This window comes from Staurois parvus, unplaced genomic scaffold (genome assembly GCF_062004578.1).
Source record: "Staurois parvus isolate SC_StPar_1 unplaced genomic scaffold, SC_StPar_1.0 ptg000444l, whole genome shotgun sequence".
NCBI lineage: Eukaryota > Metazoa > Chordata > Amphibia > Anura > Ranidae > Staurois > Staurois parvus.
In genome coordinates, this window is record NW_028318240.1 from 977,583 (window position 1) to 1,003,564 (window position 25,982).

Here is a 25,982-nt window from a genome sequence, read left to right on the forward strand (position 1 = left end):
AGCCGTGGGAGTGTATGAGTTTGCCAAGGGAGGAGGTGTAGATGGAGAAGAGAAGGGGTCCAAGGACAGAGCCCTGGGGGACCCCAACAGAGAGGGGGAGGGAAGAGGAGGTGGCGCCGTTGTAGGAAACGCTGAAGGAGCGTTGGGATAGATAGGACGAGAACCAGGAGAGAGCGGTGTCTTTGATGCCAAGGGAGAGTAGTTTATTAAGGAGGAGGGGGTGGTCGACTGTGTCAAAAGCCGCAGAGAGGTCTAGGAGAAGGAGGACAGAGTAGTCGCCTTTGGCTTTGGCGGTTAGTAGATCGTTGGTGATTTTGAGGAGGGCAGTTTCGGTGGAGTGTAGGGGACGGAAGCCGGACTGTAGTGGGTCAAGGAGGTTGTTGTCAGTTAGGTGGGCGCTTAGGCGATCGTAGACCAAGCGCTCAAGGAGCTTGGACGTGAGTGGCAGCAGGGAAATTGGTCTGAGGTTGTTGAGGTCAGTGGGGTCCAGGGAGGGCTTTTTGAGTATGGGGGTGATGTGCGCATGTTTTAGGGGGGAGGGGAAGATGCCAGTAGAGAGGGAGAGATTGAAGATGTGGGTAAGGGAGCGGATGAGGGAAGAGGGGGGTGACCGGAGGAGTTGAGAGGGGATAGGGTCCAGGGGGCAGGTAGTGAGGCGGGCTTCTGAGAAGACTCTGGTGACTTCCTCAGTGGTAGTAGGGCTGAAGGAGTGCAGTGATGGGGGGGTTACGGTAGGCAGAGCCTTGGGTGTGGTGGGGGGCAGTGCCGTTGCAAGGTCAGAGGAGGGGAGAGATGAGGGGGTGATGGAAGGGGGGAGGCTAGATTGGGAGGTAGACTGCAAGTTGACTATGTCCTTGCGGATTGCGTCAATCTTGTTGTGGAGATGAGTGGCAATCTCGTGGGCGGTAAGTGAGGTACTGAGTGGAGGAGGGGGGGGAGAGAGCAGGGAGTTGAAGGTGGAGAAGAGTCGGCGAGGGCAGTTAGAGAGGGTGTTGATCAGGTCAACGAAGTAGGCCTGCTTGGCGGCGTGGAGGGAGGAGGTGTAGGTGAGGAAGGCAGATTTGTAGAGGGAGAATGCATGAGGGGACCTGGTTTTGCGCCATAGTCTCTCCAGCGCATGACTGCGACGTTTGAGGCATTTAGTATGGTCGTTCTGCCATGGTTGGAGCGGTCTGGGTTTGATGTTGCGCGTGGTTAGGGGTGCCAGAGAGTCTAGGGTGGCTGATAGTGAGTCGTTGTACGCGGTGGTGGCTAGGTCAGGACATGACAGTGGAAGGATGCTGTCGTGTAAGCGGTCGGCAGCCGAGTGGAGGGGGGCCGGGTGCAGGTTGCAGAGGTTGCGGCTGGTGATGGTTTGGCGCACTGGGGGGGGGAGTTAGGGGAAGGGGAGATGGAGAACGTGAGGAGGTGGTGGTCGGAGAGAGGGAAGGGGGTGTTAGTGAAGTGGTTAAGGGTACAGAGGTGGGAGAAGACGAGGTCCAGGGTGTTCCCATTGATGTGGGTGGAGGATTGAGTGTGTTGTGTGAGCGCGAAGGAGGTGGTTAGGTGGAGGAGTTGAGAGGTAGCTGGGGTGTTGTCGTTGATGGGGATGTTGAAGTCCCCGAGGATGATGGTCGGTAGCTCAGAGGAGAGGAAGAAGGGAAGCCAGGCGGCGAAGTCATCCAGGAAGCGGGCTATGGATCCGGGGGGCCTGTAGATCACTGCGATCCTTAGGGGGGTGGGTGAGAAGAGCCGGATGCAGTGAGCCTCGAAGGAGGAGAAGGTTAGGGAGGGGGGGTTAGGGAGGACCTGGAAGGTGCTCAGCGGTGATAGGAGCAGGCCGACACCACCACCTTTGTGACCGCCCAGTCTTGGTGAATGGGACCAGATGAGACCTCCATGGGAGAGTGTCGCAGGGGAGGTAGAGTCAGTGGCCTGTACCCAGGTTTCGGTGATGGCTAGGAGGTTGAGGGAGTGGGAGATAAAGAGGTCATGGATGGCAGTTAGTTTGTTGCAAACCGAACGGGCGTTCAGAAGTGCAACCGAGAGAGGGGGGATGGATGTGGGGAGGAGGTGCACAGGTATGAGGTTGAGGGGGTTGCGGCGGCTGGCGGGAGCAGGGGGGTCCCTGGAGGGGGGGAGAGGTGGTGAGGGGCCAGGGTTCGGGGAGATGTCCCCAGCGGATAGGAGAAGGGTGAGGAGGGTGTCATGGGAATGGGAGGTGCAGGAGCATGTGGGTCTGGTAGTGGTGGCACGTGGGTCGACCGGGGAGTGGAGTACCAGGAAGAGGTGGTGAGTGGGGAGAGGGCAGAATTGAAGGGGCAATGTAGAGCTGTTTTGGGGGGGTGGGCGGGTAGAGGGAGGCGATTTTTGGGATGGAGGAGAGGAAAGCATACTGCAAAAGCAACCAAAGAGTTTTTTAGGGAAAGAAGTGGAATGTTATGCAATGGCCAAGTCAATCACCTGACCTGAATCCGATTGAGCATTTCACTTGCTGAAGACAAAACTGAAGGGAAAATGCCCCAAGAACAAGCAGGAACTGAAGACAGTTGCAGTAGAGGCCTGGCAGAGCATCACCAGGGATGAAACCCAGCGTCTGGTTATGTCTATGCGTTCCAGACTTCAGGCTGTAATTGGCTGCAAAGGATTAGCAAAAATGGATTAAAAAGTGAAAGTTTGATGATTATTCTGTCCCATTACTTTTGGTCCCTTAACAAGTGGGAGGCACATATGCAAACTGTTGTAATTCCTACACCGTTCACCTGATTTGGATGTAAATACCCTCAAATTAAAGCTGACAGTCTACAGTTAAAGCACATCTTGTTCGTTTCATTTCAAATCTATTGTGGAGGTGTATAGAGCCAAAAATGTTAGAATTGTGTCGATGTCCCAATATTTATGGACCTGACTGTATATACAAGTCTCTATACAGCAAAGTTTCTTCTAGGAGAGCTCTCCAGCTTCTCCTGGTGTACCACCCCAGACCACAGATAAATCCTCTTCTTTATCCAGTTGTCTGGAGGATACCCTAGGCAAGAAGATCCAGTGTCTGCCACTTTAAGTTGAACAATAAAGATAAAGAGTTTGTCAGGTTTCCTAGCAGAATGCCTTCTCCCCTCGTCTGGCTCAGGAGGTGCAGGATTACTCACTCAGTCCTTGCCTGTGAGCTGGTTGGGTTGCTGGCTGCCTTCAGGACTTCGGCTGGGCTGGCTCCTTCCCAGGCTCCACAGGTGGTCCTCCCTCCAGGAACCTGTGGGGCTGAGTGATCCTTCTTTCCAGTTCCTGACCTGTAGGTAGACTCCTTTCCACTGGGTCCCCTCCTAGTCTCCTGCATCATAGGCTTCCACCCAAATTCTCCTGCTGCTGAGCAGGCTCAAACACACTTAAAGGCTGTCCTGGCCCCATGCCAAACCTTAAGGACTGGCTAAAGTCCCTTAAATGTGCAGGCCAGCCCCTCCTCACACTTGTTCACTGCTTCTAGAACCTTCTAAAAGATTCTAGAGCAGGGGGAGGTATCAAGGAACTGACATGCAGAGCTTCTCAGCCCTGACCTAAGGTTATCCCAGCTGACTATTGCCCAGGCTGCAACTCAGCCTTTCTGGCTAAAAAAAAAAACTAACTAGCTCCCCCCTAGTTATCTAGAGGGACACTACAGTTAAAATCCCTGCAATGCGCATTGATCACCCAGAAGGATTTTTGTTTTTCAACAAAAGTGGAGGTGATGATATGCAGTCAATTTGCAACCCACTGTGATGCTCAAGCAGGATTCAGCCCTCTAGAGCTACTGTGGGTGGGTTAAATGAGCATCTTCAACGTCGGCAACTCATGTTATCTCTCATATAGATTTTCTAACCCATGTATGGGGCTGATCCACCTCTTTTCTCATTTTGAAGAGGAAAGGAAGTAGTAGACCACTAATGCAACCTTTCTTCTCATTAGGAGAGAGGGGCGGACTGACAACTCATGGGGCCCCTGGGCAAAAGGGGATCATGAGGCCCCTGTGTCCTTGCCCACACTAAAAGCACACCCAAAAAAGCCTATAAAAAAAAGGTACCAGGGTCATTTCATGGGGCCCCCCACTGACCCCGGTCCCTCGAGCAGTGCCCGAGTGCTTGAATGGTCAGTCCGCCCCTGTTTGTACTATTAGATCAAGGAAAAATGTCTCCATTACTATTATCCCTCCGTACCTGAGTTTGGCCAACCCCTAGAAATATTCCAAGATGTAATTTTTTAATAAAAGGTTAAAGTATGTAAAATTCAAGAAAAAAAACTAGATCTAGGGGTCCACAGGCCCCCTCTGTGCTGCTAGATCATTGCCTGCAACCTCATCTCCCCTATGCTTCAGCTATCACAGGATACCAACTACCAGGGCTTTTTTTTTAGCAGGAACTTGGTGGAACTCAGTCCCACGACCTCTGGCTCAGGCCCTCTGCCCCCTGATCACCACTATCACTTGTAAAAACAGAAGTCTGGCTTCTGTGTTCACAAGTGACAGCTTATCTCCCAAGGGCTTCCGCAGATCTTATCTCCTGAGCGGCTCCCACTGAGTGCAAGATTGGGTCAAGGGAGATGCAGGTGCCCGGCGTTCAGTGCAGATACCACACTAGATGACCTCACTGCAAGGGAGAGAGGCAGAGCCACTTACAGTGCGTAGGGAGGTACAAGAGCCAGCTGGCACACCCCTGAACTCTGCACTATGTACGTAGCGCACCCCTGAACTCTGCACTATGTACGTAGCGCACCACTAAATGCTGCACTATGTACGTAGCGCACCCCTGAACGCTGCACTCTGTGTGTAGCCCCTGAACGCTGCACTCAGTAATGCACTCCTGGTATTTAATGCCCCTTTAAGACCCTCCCACTGTTAGTGAAATTTAATCACACCCACTATTTGATGGGCTGTCTGTGTAGGGGAAGGGGATTTTGGGGGGTTGGTTGAGTTCCTGCACCTATTTTCTGAGAAAAATGCCCTGCCAACTACAATGCAGATCCCATAGCCCTGCTTTGGACACCAAGGGACAGTCTACCCCTGGAGAATAGTGGAGTAGAGTATTACTAGCCATATACAGTATAGGGATCAGTTAAGTAAAAATACTTTTCCCAGTCCCCTAGACCGAAACAAACCGTTAACCCTTTACCCCACTGCAAGAGAGTATTTATACTTTCTTTGATGTTAAGCTTTAATTGATAAGGATGAGTGGAGTTATACAATAACTCTGCTTTTGTTGAGAAAAAACATTTCCCTCTGGGTGATCTATTTTGCAAGGATTTTAACAAACTTTGTTGCAGATTCCTACCTTTTGGTATTCGGAAGAAATAGCTTATTATTGGTATACATGAGCTGAGTGCATCAGTGTGAGAGTGGTTTTATAATTATGCTGCACTTGCAGGGTTCTAATGAGGAAATTGGCAGGGTCTGCATCCTTTAGACATGATTTGCCTTTGGGAGTATCTGTCCAAATATGACATTTTTGCTGCGGGGATGCTCAAAATCTGATTGGAATCTTAGTGAAGACTTCTGGGAAAATCAATGAGCCAATCACACAAGCAGGAAATTACAATTTCAGGGTGCGTTCTGTACACCATCTGTGTACAGAAGGCCTCCAGGTTGCCATATTGCATTACATTTTACTAAAAAAATTACAGTGTTGCAGATTGAAAAGGAATGGTAATTTTTAATAACATTCAATTACAATATGACTTGATTAGCAATTGTATATGCTTTATTATTTTGTTTGTTTGCTTTTTTTTTCTCATGAAAGTGGAGTTACCCTTTAAAGATGAACTGAGGGCTCAGGATGTGGTAGAAGCATATCACATAATATGACAGTATGCCCAGCATCAATACAAAGGGTGTGCAAGCAGCCACAGCCTAAGTAGAAAACCCTGTCCCCTGCCAGCATGCTGCAGAGAAGAAACCTTGCTCTCTGAGCTGAAGCAGCGGCCTCTCTACACAGGTCAGACACACCCAGGGGCGGACTGACCATTTGAGCACTCGGGCACCGCCCGAGGGCCCGGGGTCAGTAGGGGGCCCCATAAAATGCCCCTGGTACCTTTTTTATAGGCTTTTTTTGGGTGTGTTTTGAGTGTGGGCAAGGACACAGGGGCCCCATGATCCCCAATTGCCCGGGGGCCCCATGAGTTGTCAGTCCGCCCCTGGACACACCCCTAGTTAAGCCAGAGCTAGAGCTGTCAAATCAATAGTGAGTGTGGGCTTTGCTGATTGCAGAGCCATTGGTCTGACTCATTAGGGGGTGTGTCAGACCTCTGCAGACAAACCTCTGCTTCCATACAAGAGTAAGGGCCCACTGTGCTGCTTGCTGATGGGGAACAATTCCCTCTTAGCTCCCTTTGTGAGCCAGTGATCATGAATGACTATGCAGATCATTTGTTTTGACTTCATTTGCCCAGTGCAACCCAGCCAACCAAAATTTTCTCAAAAAGCCATGACAGCTGGCTGGGAGTAGCTCCAACATGAAAAAGAGGACCCCAACCATCAGGTTAGGGGAGCTAATTTTTCTGCTTGTGTCTGTATACTCTCCTATCGTATGTCATTTTTGCATCACTTCACAATGGGCTATTACAATGGGCTGTTCTTGACTTTTCCTGTTGTCAGCTATAAATGTACAGCACACTCTTTGCCTTCAGATCCGTGCACCCTCACCTCCATCCATGTCAAATTTGACATGCAACCGTGTCTGTGCAGCCCTTGCGTCTGCCTCCACTTCTATAGGCTGCCTGCGAGCAGCTCCAAGGTGGATGCAGATGAAGAAAACAGTGGCTTAGCATGCAAAATGTGACTCAGCACCAATCTGAATAAGCCCTAATGTACTTATATAACTGCTGACTTGTCACCGACCACAGGCAGCTTGACTCTTCAGGATAACACAGAAGCAGGAGCGGACTGATCATTTGGAAACTCAGGCACTGCCCGAGGGCCCGGGGTCAGTAGGGGGCCCCATGAGATGCCCCTGGTACCTTTTTCATAGGCTTTTTTGAGTTTGGGCAAGGACACATGGGCCCCATGATCCCCTATTGCCCGGGGGCCTCATGATCCCCTAGTCCACCCCTGCACAGAAGTTGAATCTAATGCAATTTTAATTCAGATTGTTGCAACACATAGAATATTTTAGTCTTTTGAAGTGTAAGAAGACAATGACTTTCCTAATTCCTGTCTCTGCAAATAACGAACACTGACTGAAGAAACATGGGGTCAAGCTAGGACTGAACTAACTAGTACTATGCAGAAGGGAAGGACAGGGGTAGAATCCAAAAATGAGTAAACTTGTTGTAGAACAATAAACACCTGATGCAGTTCGATACAACACAGAAAAAATATATACTGTATACATGGGACAAAACAGAACTATTCAAACAATCTATTTATATGAATGGGTGTGCTTGTTGATAATGGTAACCCTTGCACTTCCCTAAGGGCAGTTTTCCTCCAAAACTTACCATTATTTTCAAAGGCTTTTTATCTGAACCCGTGTTTACTACCAATTTAGCGGTTCCATCTGCCTCAGTAACACCTCTGACGTTTCCTGGGTTGGCCACGACTTGAATGCCATTTGCTGGTGAGCCATTTGGGTTTGTGACCAACACCTAAAAGAGATGGAAAAGTTATTCCTGGTTCATTTACCTTTACCTGAAATGTCCAGGAGGACAGGAGGTTCCAGTCCAACTTGTCTACAAGTCAACAAATTGTCAAATCTATCATAAGCTTGTTTGTTTTATATTTTTGGTCCTCAAGCCCTTTTCTATAGAAGCTATGACTTCCATATGAATCGTTACCCCCTTGAAAGCCACTGGTTTTGGGTCCCCCTTTACTTCCTGCACAGACAGGCAACACGCATTTTCAATTTGTATCCAGAGACAAGAGTTAGCCCATGGGCTTGGTTTTTTTTAAATTTTATTAGAGAATTTAACTTGGATGTGGTAAAGGGGTTATGGGATGCCCAACTTGATTGCAGAATAACAATTGAGGACAATTTTCTTCTCTAGAAAATGCTACAAAAATGGCAGATGAATGACTGTGGTCCAGATGGAACCCTGACAGTCTTAAACAAAGTAAGCTACTTGCAGGAGCTCTGCTTCCCCTTGAATGGAATTTTAGCAAAGTCCCAACTTGAAGGAGCTCTAAGTCCCCTAAGTGAACAAAATACCAGCCAACCTGGCTACAGTATCTGATCCCAAGACAAGGGATTAGGTAAGCTATGCATTGTCTCCTGAAGACTTGCCTAGAACTTGCATTCAGCAGACTTCTCCCTTCTAGGCCTTGGGGGGGGGGTAGAGGTACTCATACTGTCCTTGTCCTGCAGCTGTGGATAGAACTGCTTTCAGGCCTTTGTAGCTGGGCTAGATCCTCTCCAAGCTTTGCAAGCTGTCCTTCCCCGGTGGACTGCATGGCAGAGGAGCTCTTTTCTTCAGTTCTTCACTTTCCTACTCCAGCTTCCAGCCTCCAGTCTGGAGACAGAACCCCCCTTCTCTAGGACCCCCTCACAGGCTACACAGCAGCACCTCTCAACACTCCATCTTTTACCCGACTACCCTGCTGACTGGGCTCTGTCATATTTATGAGCTGGTCTGCCACACTGCTAGGCCTGGGATTGGTCAGACTCCAATAAATATGCAGATCAGCCCCTCTTCACCTCTGCCTACTGGCTTTTAGAAGCTTCGCCAAGTTTCCTGAGCAGTAGGAGGTACCAGAGGACTGACCTGTAGAGCCTTCCAACCTAACCTGAAGTAAGCCTCTGACTAAACCTAGGCTTCTAGCAAGCCTCTCACTACTTTAAAAAACTATGTACACAAGAGTGCGGGCACACATAGCTAGAATAATGAAAGCTAGGGGGCTTGAAACACTTCTATGTAAATAAATTTCAAGCAACCCAGTGGTCTTCACGTCAACACATTGCCATCTTGTTTGTCTTATATTGCTTCTTTCCAAACCCCTTTCTATAGAAGCTATGACTTCCAGATCTGGGCGAATGAAAGCTAGGAAGCTTGAAACACTTCTACGCAAATAATAATCTGATGAACAACTTTTCTACTCTTCACATCAACAAATTTAAATCACTGTCATAATCTAGTAAGGGTTATATTGTCGCCCTTCATCCCTTTTTCCATAAAAGTTATGACTTTCATTTCATGGATGGATGAAAGCTACGGAGCTTGAAGCACTTCTTTGCACAGAATTTTTCAGCGACCAACTTGTCTTCAAGTCAACAAATTGCGACCCCCGTCATAACCTTTATTGTCTTATAATGCAGCTCCCCAAACCCTTGTCTTGAATTATCTTGGATGGATTAAAGTTAGGAAGCTTGAAACACTTCTACTGAAATCATCAAGTAGCGACCAGTTTATCTTCATATCAACAAATTGCCACCCCTATCATTGTCCTTTTTTATATTGCTGCTCCTCGAGCCTTCTACAGAAACTACAGTATGACTTCCATATCTTGGACAAATGAAAGCTCCAGGGGATTAAACACTTCTATGCAAATTATCTAGCAACTAACTTGTTTTCAAGTCAACAAATTGCCACTCTGTCATAGTGTTGCTTGTGTTATATTGGTGCACCCCAAGTAATTTTCTATAAATGCTCTGACTTCCATCTGCCATGCAATGGCCATATATGGCCACTTAAATCACCACGATTCCTGTCCCTTTCCTGTTTATTTTTTTTAATAAAGGCTTTCTTTAGGAATAGAGAAGACAAGTTGAAGCATATTTTAAAAAACAATGCAGCATGAGAATGCATGTCAATGCAGGTGCATTTATTTGCTCTTAACCCTTTGAGGACCGTAAGATTTTGGAACGCCAAAAGAATCAATTTTTTTGTTTTCAAAGTTTGTACACTTCAGTTGCTGTAACTAAGCCATTTCATGAAATAATTGGCAAAAAGCTAGATCCATTTGTTTGTTGATAAGAACTAATATTTTGACTCAAACCAAAAAAAACAAAAAAAAAAAAAAAAAAAAGAGTTTTAGGTTCTTAATCAGATGATACACGCAATTAAAAACATGGGACAAATACGTCCCTTGGTCCTTAAAGGGTTAACGCAGACTTTGCTATGTGAATGGACCCTAAAATGAATGGAAACTATACAAAAATGTAAAATCATAATGCAGGGAGTGTACTCCATTGGTGGGGTCTACCCAGTCTGGAGTTGGGCTTTACCATTCTCTTTCCCCAGAAGCTTGTACTTGCCATCCTTTTGCTCCATAACCATCCTGTTCTACTGCCATGGTTAAAGAAAAAAATCCAATGAGTTATGAAGGACTAAGTAATCTATCTACATCCACTGCTTAACCCCTTGGTGCCGACCGCCTCCTGGCCCTTTAAGGATTCTAGAAGCCGGGAGGCAGAGGCGGGCCTTCTGGTCATGATTGGCTGTCACGGCGGTCACTTGATCGTAAATCTCCCAATCGCAAATATGGATCAGAAGCTTACTGATCACCGCTGGCTACCATGCTGGAAGCATGCAGGCAGTGCTCTCTCAGCATGGTAAGTAGTTTTAACAGGGCCACATATATGCGGCTGCTTGGCGAGAGAGCATGGGCAGCGTCAAAAGGGTAATGGACCTGAAACTCATGTTTCATGAAATAATTTTTACTGTGTTTTTCTACCACTTTGTAATGTCCTCCATGAGCTCCCAACCCTCTTCTTTGTGTTTCCTTTGTAGCCTTGGAACCAGCCAAGTCTGTCACTGCCCATGCTTCATTTCTAGGTAAGCAGACAAATACGGTGCAAACTGTTTTTTCATAAATGGATAAATGTTGTTGTGAGTTACATACCATGAGACTGAAGGGCATTGCAGGTTTGAAGTATTTGGATGTCCTGGTGAGGAGGATTTTATATGCAGACTTAACAATATAAATGTTGTCCAGTTCAGCTTCCACCCAGTCACCTCCTGAAATAGACACATTTAGATAAGGAGCACCAATCTGTTGCCATAATTGTGGTTTTCTATTTTTTCTCATTGATATAAAAAAAATCAATCCTACCAAAAGTGATATTTTAGTCCTTGACTTCTTATTAAGGTGTATCCTCCATGGGTGTAATGTGTGCGGTGCACATGGGCCCCAACGGCGGAAGGCCTCTGAGCCCTTACACATTTCACAACAATTGGGGAAACGCTGTTCAGATCTGTGGCTTTGCTGCAGTTGTGATTGTTACTCGCAAACATCCATCCAGTGCTTGTGTATGGGGCAGAGATTAAATACTGGTCTCATGCTGGGGGGTAGGTCCCTGTTGCTTGAGGGAGGATTCCTGAGATTTGCCAATGCAAAGGCCAATCACAGTCCTGTTAGCCCTACCTTCTGGACCCTGGGATAAAAAGGAAGAGGAGAGGAGAGGAGCTGAGGACAGAAGGAACCACAGTCAGGAGAGAATGGTAAGCTGTGCAGGGGAGGGCTCTGAAGCTGTATTTTGGGATAGAGGGTCACTTAATACTGACCTCTGAACATTGCACCACTTACTACTGACCCCTGAACTCTGCATCACTTGCTACACACCTCTGAACATTGCACCACTTACTACTGACCCCTGAACTCCAAGTCACTTAATACTGACCCCCAAACTCTGCATCACTTACTACGCGCCTCTGAAATTTGCACCACTTACTACTGACCCCTGAACTCCAAGTCATTTAATACTGACCCCCAAACTCTGCATCACTTACTACGCGTCTCTGAAATTTGCACCACTTACTACTGACCCCTAAACTCTGAGTCACTTGTTCCTCACCCCTGAACTCTGGGTCACTTAATACTGACCCCTGAGCTTTGCATCACTTACTATGCACCTCTGAACTCTGCATCATGTACTCCTGACCCCTGAACTCTGTGTCACTCGCTACTGTTCCCTGAGCTCTGTATCACTTACTATGGACCTCTGAACTCTGCATCATGTACTACTGTCCCCTGTAATCTGCATCACTTACTCCTGACTTCTGAAATCAGCATCACTTACTCCTAACCCCTGAAATCTGTGCCACTTATGCCTGACCCCTGAACTCTCCATCTACCCCTAACCCCTGAATTCTGCTTCACTTACTACTGACTCTGAACTCTGCATCACTTACTACTGACCCCTAAAATCTGTGTCACTTACTACTAACCCCTGAACTCTCCATCATCTACTCCTAACTCCTGAATTCTGCTTCACTTACTACTGACCCCTGAAATCTGTGCCACTTACACCTGACCCCTGAACTGTGTGTCATTTACTTCTGCCCCCTGAACTCTGCGTCACTTATTCTTGACCCCTGAATTCTGTCTCACTACTGACCTCTGCATCATTTACTACTGACCCTTGAACTCTGCGTCACTCACTGGTGGACCCCTGCACTCTGCATCCCTTTTAAGCCAGAGCCAATATTCAGCACAATAAAAACCACACCTGATTTTGCCTCACCACATTTTTTCTTAGGCATGAGAGACCAACTCATGATCTTGTACACAGACCCACTGTTTTCAGAAAACAATCCCCTTTCTTTGCTGACCAAACATTTACCTAAAACCTGTGGTCAGCCATAAACATCAAAGCCAGATTTATATTTCCATACTTATCAAATTTTTTTGTACCAGGACACAGGTAATCCAGGGGGATATAGACAGGACTGCCACTGTCCACCACAGGCCCATCCAATGAATGGACAGGACTGATCAGACCCCACCCCCCTATTTACCAAAGTGGTTCACCTACTCCGCCTCCACCATAACAAACTCCTGCATGCTCTGTAGCTCATAAAATGCTAATACTGTTATCCCAGGACATTGCTGGGACACAGCTTTATCGGGACGGAGGTGCAAGATGCAGGGTTATCCCAGAACAATCGGGACAGTAGGCATCCATGTACTGTCACTCTAGGCCAGCTGTCTTGTGCCATCCTCTCTTAAACCCAATTGTTTGGCTGGTTTATTTTTGATTTTATAGACCTCTGAATCAGTGGCGTCCCGAGGCAGGTGTGGGGGGTGCGGTCTGCACCAGGTGACACCACGCGTGGTGACACCGGACCCGCTCCACAAAAAGGTAAGTTGTAAAGCAAGCCAACGATCCCCGCAGGATTGATCTGATCTGCGGATTGAGCATAATGGATCGAAGTCCGATCCATTATGCTCATTCCGCAGATCCGATCCATTCTGCGGGCATCGTCGGAGGGGGTGTCACCAAGTGTTACCGCACCGGGTGACACCAACCCTAGGGATGCCTCTGCTCCAGGGGTGGACTGACCATTTGGAAACTCGGGCACTGCCCGAGGGCCCGGGGTCAGTAGGGGGCCCCATGAGATGCCCCTGGTACCTTTTTCATAGGCTTTTTTGAGTTTGGGCAAGGACACAGGGGCCCCATGATCCCCTATTGCCCGGGGGCCCCATGAGTTGTCAGTCCGCCCCTGCTCTGCTCTGAATAGCCTTCGAATAACATTAGAAAAAGTCATAGTTACACAAGGCAAAACAAGGCTGAGAGTGAAGAGGGTATGACAGTTTTTCTCCTCATCATCCGACAGCACAAAAAAAAGTTTAATTTACTGTATGTGCAACTAGTATCATGTGTATTGTGGATTAACGGAGGGGTTATTGTAGTAACTGAATGTCAGCCAATGTACCAGCCCTCTATTTTTTCCAAAAATTTCAATCAAACTTATCAAATAAAACATTGGAATATTATCAAATGCTTAGATGACTCCATGGGGTCTATTTATAAAACATTTATTGTACAAATGTCACACACATTCACGCTAGCTACTAGGTAAAAGCCTATGATCGTCAGTTCTATCTAGTCACCAAGGTGTGGTATGCTTTCACATTGCGGTAGCTCAGAAACTGATACCACTAGATGGAGCTGATGATAGGAATGAATCTATTACAAAAATTACAACTAAAATTTGTGCAGCATGCAAGAATACATGTGACATTCGTCCAACAAATGTTTCATAGATAGACACCCCACCCCCCCCCCCATACATAGTGCCATTAAAATCCCAAACATTTGGGGGTTTTTTTGCATTTCCCAACTTACTTCTGTGCCTCTGGCACAGGAAGTAAATGGAAATCTCCGTCACAGTAATATTTTGTAAAAAAAAGGAAAAACAGCCTAAAATAAAACAGATACGATATCTAAGGACTGATTAGCTGCAATATAAGAGGGCTGTATTGAAACTAATACAAAAGTGGGCATAACTTTTTTATTAATGTACATATGTAGCCAGATGCCGGCTATATCATTATGCCATTCAGGGACATTTACAGATGAGACAATGATTAATTCCTTTCCCCCCTAGTGCCCAGTACTGGGACTGCTACATTACTTCCCGTTAGCAGAGTGGATTCAGTTTCTCTGACAGCAGAGAATCTTGGGACCTGTAGTCATATAGCCAATACTTCCCCTATTCCTGAGTGCTGATTGAACTACAACTAGCAGAGAGCTGCTGAATGAGAAGGAGGCTTGAAAAATAGATAAGGAACTTTCTGTGGGATTCAGAGCTGAACACAGGATGAACTGGTCCCCCCCTACTGGTGGCCTACCACTACGGGACTCTACACATCAGTTCAGCCACACTGGGATTGCATCAGCTTTTCTGCATCGGGACTGTCATTGTTGTATCTCTGCTCACCATGCAGACAGGCTGTCAGGCTGTAAATGTGCACATCCCTGTAAACAGCCAAGGGCAAGAACTCTCCTTCCTAGGAAGCTGTGCTATCCATAGAATAGATACACTGCATGCAGACACCTTTACACCTCAATATTAGGAGACCTTTGCTTTGAGCAGTACCACAGTCTGTTTAACCACTTTGCGCCGGCCGCACACAAATGTGCGGCCTCCCTGCGTCTGGGCCTAGACGCTGAGCAGCCGCACATTTGCGTTCATGTAACAAAAAACTTATGTGCTGAGAGCGCGCGCCCTGCGCGCTCCCAGCATACATGTGTGGTGCTCACGGAAAGGTCCCGGTCCGCTTTTTCGATCGGGACCTTTCCCGATCATGTGACTGCCGTGATGATGCGCCACGGCGGTCACATGATCCCTAAACCATGCCTCGCCTCCCAGCGTCTGAAACTCTTAAAGGGCAGGGAGGTGCCGGAGGGAAGGGGTTAACTTAATTTAATTACCAGTATTCACTAATGTTTATGGACCCAATAATTGCTAGCAGAAGATAGCAGATATCAGCCATATCAAGAACTTTAAACATTTCAGGGCTCAAGTGGCAATCTCTAGTTAAAGGGACCTTTTCTCTTCTAAAACCATTGTTATACAACTTAGTATTACTTATATCTATTTATGTCAGAGTATACATTTACATAATTCTCTGCATGGTGCCAGTAGTACGGAGGGAGCTGATAAGTCAACAAGCCTTTTCTTCCCCCTCTTGCTGCTGGTGTTACAATTAAATAGTTGAAGCTTACTCCTCATGACTATATAACCTGTTAAACGTCGATTAAACTATTTTACCAGTGTTCTGTCTTAATGCAGTAACTGGGGTTTTATATCCTAAACCCATTATTCCTGTAGCCGACTCCATTAAACAAGTCTAATATAGAGGTGTTACTAAAGAATTGTCTCTTGCATTATTATCCCATACTGTTGAAATATGTCTGAACCCAGAGTCTCAGAGGTGTCGGGAGGCTTGTAAGGTCAAGGAAACCACTGCCAGGGTAGGACTACACATACGTTGTTCAAAATTTTGCGAGCTGGTTGAGTAATTCTTCCTCTATGACAACACTACTTCTTCTTTTTCATTGCAGGTAAATAATGGACTCCAAGCAGAAGCAACGTGCTGTGATTGGGTTCCTAATGAAGGGGGGGGGGGGTGCAAGTTGTCCACCATCCACAGAAGGCTACAGAATCTTTACAGAGATGACACCACTGACAAGGGCAATGTGAAATTTGAATGACCTATGTACAGTTGTGACCAAAATTATTCAACCCCCACTGAAATTGAGTGTTTTGGCCAGTTTGACATTGCTTTTGATCATTCAGTCATCTTGCTTACATTTACATTAAAGAGGCACTTGTAGGTCAGACAAATATAACATAACAGTTATAATGAAATAACCACAAATGTCTTTTCTGTGCTCACAGCATTATCAGTTTTATTCAACCCCCAAGTGACATTCAATCTTAGTACTTAGTACAGCATCCTTTTACAGTTATAACAGCTTTTAAACGTGAAGCATAGCTTGACACAAGTGTCTTGCAGCGATCTACGGGTATCTTCGCCCATTCTTCATGGGCAAAGGCCTCCAGTTCAGTCACATTCTTAGGCTTGCGCACTGCAACTGCTTTCTTTAAGTCCCACCAGAGGTTCTCAATCGGATTTAAGTCTGGTGACTGCGATGGCCACTCCAAAATGTTCCAGCCTTTCCTCTGCAACCATGCTCTAGTGGACTTGGAGGTATGCTTGGGATCATTGTCCTGTTGAAAGGTCCAACGTCTCCCAAGCCTCAGGTGTGTGACGGACTGCATCACGTTTCCATCCAATATCTCCTGGTACTGAAGAGAATTCATGGTACCTTGCACACGCTGAAGCTTCCCTGTACCTGCAGAAGCAAAACAGCCCCAAAGCATGATTGACCCTCCACCATGCTTCACAGTAGGCAAGGTGTTCTTTTCATCATAGGCCTTGTTCTTCCTCCTCCAAACATAGCGTTGATCCATGGGCCCAAACAGTTCTAATTTTGTTTCATCAGTCCACAGAACACTATCCCACAACTTTTGTGGTTTGTCCACATGGCTTTTGGCATACTGCAGTCGACTCTTCTTATTCTTTGGAGACAGCAAGGGGGTACGCCTGGGAGTTCTGGCACGGAGGCCTTCATTACGCAGTGTGCGTCTTATTGTCTGGGCTGAAACTTCTGTACCCACATCTGACAAATCTTTTCTCAGTTCCTCAGCAGTCACACGGGGACTTCTCTCCACTCTACGCTTCAGGTAGCGCACAGCAGTCGAAGTCAGCATCTTCTTTCTGCCACGACCAGGTAGCGTTTCAACAGTGCCCTTTGCCTTGAATTTGCGAATGATGCTTCCTAAGGTGTCTCTTGGTATGTTTAACATCTTTGCAATCTTCTTATAGCCATTGCCCTTCCTGTGAAGAGAAATCACCTCTTCTCTTGTCTTCCTGGACCATTCTCTTGCCTTCACCATGTTTGTAACCACACCAGTAAATGTCTAGAAGGAGCTGAGTATCACAGTCATTTTAAAGCTGCCTAATTGGTGCTTATTATGCTTGATTGCTGCTCGGTGACATCCACAGGTGTTTTCAATACCTGATGGAAAGCACCTGTATGAACCTCTGTTCTTCAGAGTGGTAGTCTTTAAGGGGTTGAATAATTGTGGCAATGAAGAAACCACATAAGAACCATTTACTACTGTATTACATAAACAATTGATGTCATTTTAGTTGCATTTGGGTAGTTACAACGTCCTTGTAGGATTTGATTCTGAATACAATTCCAAATGTACACTATAGTCCCTAAACCCCTTTACAGCATTGGGGGTTGAATAATTTTGGTCACAACTGTAAGTCAGTATAAAGTTATTTCCACTTTTGCGTTACGTTCGATAATGACCTAATATTACAATATGGACCTTGATTTCAAATATCTTCTAATACATAAGGATGAGCTACCTACTACAGTCATTGTTTGGTTTAGATAAGCTTTAACTTTCATTTGTCTAACCTGCTTCAGTGATGACGGTGGCTGACACGTGCACTCTGTACTCTAAAATGTCCTCTGGTTTATCGACGCTCCTCAGAAGGTCTGCTCTCAGCAAGGTAGCTCTGCCCTTTCCATCATCTATCTAGATAAAGTTTTGAGGAAATCCATGTTAATGACAAAGGAAAAGAAAGCTGATAAATATATATTTTTTTAAATATACAGGTTCTCTCATTCATATATCATGCAGCCAGGGCAAATTTCCAGGATGAAAACTTCAAAAATGGGAAGTTAAGGAGAAATATTCTCTTTTGTTGAGGTGACAACCAATCTTGGACCTATGAGGGCTAAACCATCAAGCTGCCATCTCCACTGCTCTGTATATAATGGAATTGAAGACTTTCAAAAGTTAAAATCACCTACCTTACTGAAACTAAAAACAGAATTGTCTAGGCCACCATACACAAAAAAATGTAAACCACACTCCAGGTCTGAATCCCTAAGCATGCAAAGGCCTGGCAACCATGGATAGATAAATATCTCCTACCAGGATTTGACTCATCACTTCTGGAGCCCTGATTGTGCCCCATATCATGACATTAAATTACCCGCACCAGTGTTTGGGTATCATTTTGAACCCCTCATCCTTGTCCACCCACTCCCACCTAAACCCAAGCCATCCTCTACCCCTCTATTCTAATATCCAATTGTTAAAATGTTATGCAGGTATAAACAGGTATGTCACCAATCTGTACATCTCTATCATAAATCAACGTACGAAAAGGGCAGCATGCAACTGTACAATATTCATTATGTTGCGTAATTCAAATTGTAATCTGCCAATATTTCTAAATTAAAATATAGAACAAGAAAATGACCATTCATTTTAACAAATGTCTGTCGGTGGATATTTTTGGTTCTCAGACAGTGCTGCCCCATATTTGGATCCTGCTCTAGGGTCTACCTGGCCAGATTCCCCCTGAAAACTTGGAGGATTGTTCTGTGCGTGGAGCTGTACTCTTTCATTAGCAGTAAGTAAGTAACTAGAGATGAGCGAAGTATTCAAAAATTCGATTCGACTGATTCGGCGAATTCGTGGAAAAAATTTGATTTGAGTCGAATATATTCGCTGTGAATTTAACTTAAAAAAGGGTGTTTCTAGGCTTCAGAGAGACTTTATATTAGTGCAGAACACTGTACCTTTAATTTAAATGCCCTTGGAGTCTGCTGGGGAAGAGAAATAATACTGTCAGTCAGTATGACATGCAGATGAGTGCCGTCGATCTTAGAATCACCGCACACTTCACTCATTTGGCCAGTCACGGGGCCAAAACCAGTGTTTGGAGCCACAGTGTGGCGGTGGAGGCAGCAGCAATGGGAGGCCATACAGCACCCTATGACAAAATGGAAACCAGCAGGAGTGTGAGGAGACCTGAAAGTGGCACATGGCAGAGTGGGAGCAATGGGAGGCGGTACAGGGACCCATGACACACTGTGGACCCAGCAGCAGCGTGACCAGGCGGTACGAGGGCCCATGGCAGATTTGGGGCCTGGCAGCACCTATGGGAGGCCTGTAATCTGCCAGCAACCTATGACAAAATGGAAACCAGCAGGAGTGTGAGGAGACCTGAAAGTGGCACATGGCAGAGTGGGAGCAATGGGAGGCGGTACAGGGACCCATGACACACTGTGGACCCAGCAGCAGCGTGACCAGGCGGTACAGGGGCCCATGGCAGATTTGGGGCCTGGCAGCACCTATGGGAGGCCTGTAATCTGCCAGCAACCTATGACAAAATGGAAACCAGCAGGAGTGTGAGGAGACCTGAAAGTGGCACATGGCAGAGTGGGAGCAATGGGAGGCGGTACAGGGACCCATGACACACTGTGGATCCAGCAGCAGCGTGACCAGGCGGTACGGGGGCCCATGGCAGATTTGGGGCCTGGCAGCACCTATGGGAGGCCTGTAATCTGCCAGCAACCTATGACCACATGGAAACCAGCAGGAGTGTGAGGAGACCTGAAAGAGGCACATGGCAGAGTGGGAGCAATGGGAGGCGGTACAGGGACCCATGACACACTGTGGACCCAGCAGCAGCGTGACCAGGCGGTACGGGGGCCCATGGCAGATTTGGGGCCTGGCAGCACCTATGGGAGGCCTGTAATCTGCCAGCAACCTATGACAAAATGGAAACCAGCAGGAGTGTGAGGAGACCTGAAAGTGGCACATGGCAGAGTGGGAGCAATGGGAGGCGGTACAGGGACCCATGACACACTGTGGACCCAGCAGCAGCGTGACCAGGCGGTACGGGGGCCCATGGCAGATTTGGGGCCTGGCAGCACCTATGGGAGGCCTGTAATCTGCCAGCAACCTATGACAAAATGGAAACCAGCAGGAGTGTGAGGAGACCTTAAAGTGGCACATGGCAGAGTGGGAGCAATGGGAGGCGGTACAGGGACCCATGACACACTGTGGACCCAGCAGCAGCGTGACCAGGCGGTACGGGGGCCCAATGCAGATTTGGGGCCTGGCAGCACCTATGGGAGGCCTGTAATCTGCCAGCAACCTATGACAAAATGGAAACCAGCAGGAGTGTGAGGAGACCTGAAAGTGGCACATGGCAGAGTGGGAGCAATGGGAGGCGGTACAGGGACCCATGACACACTGTGGACCCAGCAGCAGCGTGACCAGGCAGTACGGGGGCCCATGGCAGATTTGGGGCCTGGCAGCACCTATGGGAGGCCTGTAATCTGCCAGCAACCTATGACAAAATGGAAACCAGAAGGAGTGTGAGGAGACCTGAAAGTGGCACATGGCAGAGTGGGAGCAATGGGAGGCGGTACAGGGACCCATGACACACTGTGGACCCAGCAGCAGCGTGACCAGGCGGTACGGGGGCCCATGGCAGATTTGGGGCCTGGCAGCACCTATGGGAGGCCTGTAATCTGCCAGCAACCTATGACAAAATGGAAACCAGAAGGAGTGTGAGGAGACCTGAAAGTGGCACATGGCAGAGTGGGAGCAATGGGAGGCGGTACAGGGACCCATGACACACTGTGGACCCAGCAGCAGCGTGACCAGGCGGTACGGGGGCCCATGGCAGATTTGGGGCCTGGCAGCACCTATGGGAGGCCTGTAATCTGCCAGCAACCTATGACAAAATGGAAACCAGCAGGAGTGTGAGGAGACCTGAAAGTGGCACATGGCAGAGTGGGAGCAATGGGAGGCGGTACAGGGACCCATGACACACTGTGGACCCAGCAGCAGCGTGACCAGGCGGTACGGGGGCCCATGGCAGATTTGGGGCCTGGCAGCACCTATGGGAGGCCTGTAATCTGCCAGCAACCTATGACCACATGGAAACCAGCAGGAGTGTGAGGAGACCTGAAAGAGGCACATGGCAGAGTGGGAGCAATGGGAGGCGGTACAGGGACCCATGACACACTGTGGACCCAGCAGCAGCGTGACCAGGCGGTACGGGGGCCCATGGCAGATTTGGGGCCTGGCAGCACCTATGGGAGGCCTGTAATCTGCCAGCAACCTATGACAAAATGGAAACCAGCAGGAGTGTGAGGAGACCTGAAAGTGGCACATGGCAGAGTGGGAGCAATGGGAGGCGGTACAGGGACCCATGACACACTGTGGACCCAGCAGCAGCGTGACCAGGCGGTACGGGGGCCCATGGCAGATTTGGGGCCTGGCAGCACCTATGGGAGGCCTGTAATCTGCCAGCAACCTATGACAAAATGGAAACCAGCAGGAGTGTGAGGAGACCTGAAAGTGGCACATGGCAGAGTGGGAGCAATGGGAGGCGGTACAGGGACCCATGACACACTGTGGACCCAGCAGCAGCGTGACCAGGCGGTACGGGGGCCCATGGCAGATTTGGGGCCTGGCAGCACCTATGGGAGGCCTGTAATCTGCCAGCAACCTATGACAAAATGGAAACCAGCAGGAGTGTGAGGAGACCTGAAAGTGGCACATGGCAGAGTGGGAGCAATGGGAGGCGGTACAGGGACCCATGACACACTGTGGACCCAGCAGCAGCGTGACCAGGCGGTACGGGGGCCCATGGCAGATTTGGGGCCTGGCAGCACCTATGGGAGGCCTGTAATCTGCCAGCAACCTATGACAAAATGGAAACCAGCAGGAGTGTGAGGAGACCTGAAAGTGGCACATGGCAGAGTGGGAGCAATGGGAGGCGGTACAGGGACCCATGACACACTGTGGATCCAGCAGCAGCGTGACCAGGCGGTACGGGGGCCCATGGCAGATTTGGGGCCTGGCAGCACCTATGGGAGGCCTGTAATCTGCCAGCAACCTATGACCACATGGAAACCAGCAGGAGTGTGAGGAGACCTGAAAGTGGCACATGGCAGAGTGGGAGCAATGGGAGGCGGTACAGGGACCCATGACACACTGTGGACCCAGCAGCAGCGTGACCAGGCGGTACGGGGGCCCATGGCAGATTTGGGGCCTGGCAGCACCTATGGGAGGCCTGTAATCTGCCAGCAACCTATGACAAAATGGAAACCAGCAGGAGTGTGAGGAGACCTGAAAGTGGCACATGGCAGAGTGGGAGCAATGGGAGGCGGTACAGGGACCCATGACACACTGTGGACCCAGCAGCAGCGTGACCAGGCGGTACGGGGGCCCATGGCAGATTTGGGGCCTGGCAGCACCTATGGGAGGCCTGTAATCTGCCAGCAACCTATGACAAAATGGAAACCAGCAGGAGTGTGAGGAGACCTGAAAGTGGCACATGGCAGAGTGGGAGCAATGGGAGGCGGTACAGGGACCCATGACACACTGTGGACCCAGCAGCAGCGTGACCAGGCGGTACGGGGGCCCATGGCAGATTTGGGGCCTGGCAGCACCTATGGGAGGCCTGTAATCTGCCAGCAACCTATGACAAAATGGAAACCAGCAGGAGTGTGAGGAGACCTGAAAGTGGCACATGGCAGAGTGGGAGCAATGGGAGGCGGTACAGGGACCCATGACACACTGTGGACCCAGCAGCAGCGTGACCAGGCGGTACGGGGGCCCATGGCAGATTTGGGGCCTGGCAGCACCTATGGGAGGCCTGTAATCTGCCAGCAACCTATGACAAAATGGAAACCAGCAGGAGTGTGAGGAGACCTGAAAGTGGCACATGGCAGAGTGGGAGCAATGGGAGGCGGTACAGGGACCCATGACACACTGTGGATCCAGCAGCAGCGTGACCAGGCGGTACGGGGGCCCATGGCAGATTTGGGGCCTGGCAGCACCTATGGGAGGCCTGTAATCTGCCAGCAACCTATGACCACATGGAAACCAGCAGGAGTGTGAGGAGACCTGAAAGTGGCACATGGCAGAGTGGGAGCAATGGGAGGCGGTACAGGGACCCATGACACACTGTGGACCCAGCAGCAGCGTGACCAGGCGGTACGGGGGCCCATGGCAGATTTGGGGCCTGGCAGCACCTATGGGAGGCCTGTAATCTGCCAGCAACCTATGACAAAATGGAAACCAGCAGGAGTGTGAGGAGACCTGAAAGTGGCACATGGCAGAGTGGGAGCAATGGGAGGCGGTACAGGGACCCATGACACACTGTGGACCCAGCAGCAGCGTGACCAGGCGGTACGGGGGCCCATGGCAGATTTGGGGCCTGGCAGCACCTATGGGAGGCCTGTAATCTGCCAGCAACCTATGACAAAATGGAAACCAGCAGGAGTGTGAGGAGACCTGAAAGTGGCACATGGCAGAGTGGGAGCAATGGGAGGCGGTACAGGGACCCATGACACACTGTGGACCCAGCAGCAGCGTGACCAGGCGGTACGGGGGCCCATGGCAGATTTGGGGCCTGGCAGCACCTATGGGAGGCCTGTAATCTGCCAGCAACCTATGACAAAATGGAAACCAGCAGGAGTGTGAGGAGACCTGAAAGTGGCACATGGCAGAGTGGGAGCAATGGGAGGCGGTACAGGGACCCATGACACACTGTGGATCCAGCAGCAGCGTGACCAGGCGGTACGGGGGCCCATGGCAGATTTGGGGCCTGGCAGCACCTATGGGAGGCCTGTAATCTGCCAGCAACCTATGACCACATGGAAACCAGCAGGAGTGTGAGGAGACCTGAAAGTGGCACATGGCAGAGTGGGAGCAATGGGAGGCGGTACAGGGACCCATGACACACTGTGGACCCAGCAGCAGCGTGACCAGGCGGTACGGGGGCCCATGGCAGATTTGGGGCCTGGCAGCACCTATGGGAGGCCTGTAATCTGCCAGCAACCTATGACAAAATGGAAACCAGCAGGAGTGTGAGGAGACCTGAAAGTGGCACATGGCAGAGTGGGAGCAATGGGAGGCGGTACAGGGACCCATGACACACTGTGGACCCAGCAGCAGCGTGACCAGGCGGTACGGGGGCCCATGGCAGATTTGGGGCCTGGCAGCACCTATGGGAGGCCTGTAATCTGCCAGCAACCTATGACAAAATGGAAACCAGAAGGAGTGTGAGGAGACCTGAAAGTGGCACATGGCAGAGTGGGAGCAATGGGAGGCGGTACAGGGACCCATGACACACTGTGGACCCAGCAGCAGCGTGACCAGGCGGTACGGGGGCCCATGGCAGATTTGGGGCCTGGCAGCACCTATGGGAGGCCTGTAATCTGCCAGCAACCTATGACAAAATGGAAACCAGCAGGAGTGTGAGGAGACCTGAAAGTGGCACATGGCAGAGTGGGAGCAATGGGAGGCGGTACAGGGACCCATGACACACTGTGGACCCAGCAGCAGCGTGACCAGGCGGTACGGGGGCCCATGGCAGATTTGGGACCTGGCAGCACCTATGGGAGGCCTGTAATCTGCCAGCAACCTATGACAAAATGGAAACCAGCAGGAGTGTGAGGAGACCTGAAAGTGGCACATGGCAGAGTGGGAGCAATGGGAGGCGGTACAGAGACCCATGACACACTGTGGACCCAGCAGCAGCGTGACCAGGCAGTACGGGGGCCCATGGCAGATTTGGGGCCTGGCAGCACCTATGGGAGGCCTGTAATCTGCCAGCAACCTATGACAAAATGGAAACCAGCAGGAGTGTGAGGAGACCTGAAAGTGGCACATGGCAGAGTGGGAGCAATGGGAGGCAGTACAGGGACCCATGACACACTGTGGACCCAGCAGCAGCGTGACCAGGCGGTACGGGGGCCCATGGCAGATTTGGGGCCTGGCAGCACCTATGGGAGGCCTGTAATCTGCCAGCAACCTATGACAAAATGGAAACCAGCAGGAGTGTGAGGAGACCTGAAAGTGGCACATGGCAGAGTGGGAGCAATGGGAGGCGGTACAGGGACCCATGACACACTGTGGACCCAGCAGCAGCGTGACCAGGCAGTACAGGGGCCCATGGCAGATTTGGGGCCTGGCAGCACCTATGGGAGGCCTGTAATCTGCCAGCAACCTATGACAAAATGGAAACCAGCAGGAGTGTGAGGAGACCTGAAAGTGGCACATGGCAGAGTGGGAGCAATGGGAGGCGGTACAGGGACCCATGACACACTGTGGACCCAGCAGCAGCGTGACCAGGCGGTACGGGGGCCCATGGCAGATTTGGGGCCTGGCAGCACCTATGGGAGGCCTGTAATCTGCCAGCAACCTATGACAAAATGAAACACACCAGCAGTGTGAGGAGACCTGAAAGTGGCACATGGCATGACACACTGTGGACCTTGCAGCAGCGTGAGGAGGCGGTACAGGGGCCCATGGCAGATTAGGGGCCTGGCCGCAGCAATGTGAGGCCCGTAATCTGCCAGCATCCTATGACAAAATGGAACACAGCAGCAGTGTGAGGAGACCTGATAGTGGCACATGGCAGAGTGTGGCGTTGGAGACAGCAGCAATGGGAGGCGGTACAGGGACCCATGAGACACTGTGGACCTGGCAGCAGCGTGAGGAGGCGGTACAGGGGCCCATGGCAGATTAGGGGCCTGGCCACAGCAATGTGAGGCACGTAATCTGCCAGCATCCTATGACAAAATGAAACACACCAGCAGTGTGAGGAGACCTGAAAGTGGCACATGGCATGACACACTGTGGACCTGGCAGCAGCATGAGGAGGCGGTACGGGGGCCCATGGCAGATTAGGGGCCTGGCAGCAGCAATGGGAGGCGGTACAGGGACCCATGAGACACTGTGGACCTTGCAGCAGCGTGAGGAGGCGGTACAGGGGCCCATGGCAGATTAGGGGCCTGGCAGCAGCTATGGGAGGCCCGTAATCTGCCAGCACCCTATGACAAAATGGAACCCAGCAGCAGTGTGCGGAGACCTGAAAGTGACACATGTTTGGGGCATGATTCATGGCGGATTTAGTC

The 25,982-nt window shown here is 49.6% G+C and overlaps 1 protein-coding gene across 1 annotated transcript in view; it reads right to left on the minus strand.

Moving 5' to 3' along the window:
- LOC149453935 (venom factor-like) overlaps positions 1 to 25,982 on the minus strand; it is a 251,889-nt gene that overhangs the window by 151,389 nt on the left and 74,518 nt on the right. Inside the window, exons 9-11 of the mRNA XM_089688006.1 lie at positions 17,658 to 17,778; positions 10,775 to 10,890; positions 7,438 to 7,584 (exon numbers count right to left, since the gene is read on the minus strand). Coding sequence (XP_089544132.1) covers positions 7,438 to 7,584; positions 10,775 to 10,890; positions 17,658 to 17,778 — 384 coding nt within the window. The remainder of the gene's footprint in view (positions 1 to 7,437; positions 7,585 to 10,774; positions 10,891 to 17,657; positions 17,779 to 25,982) is intronic.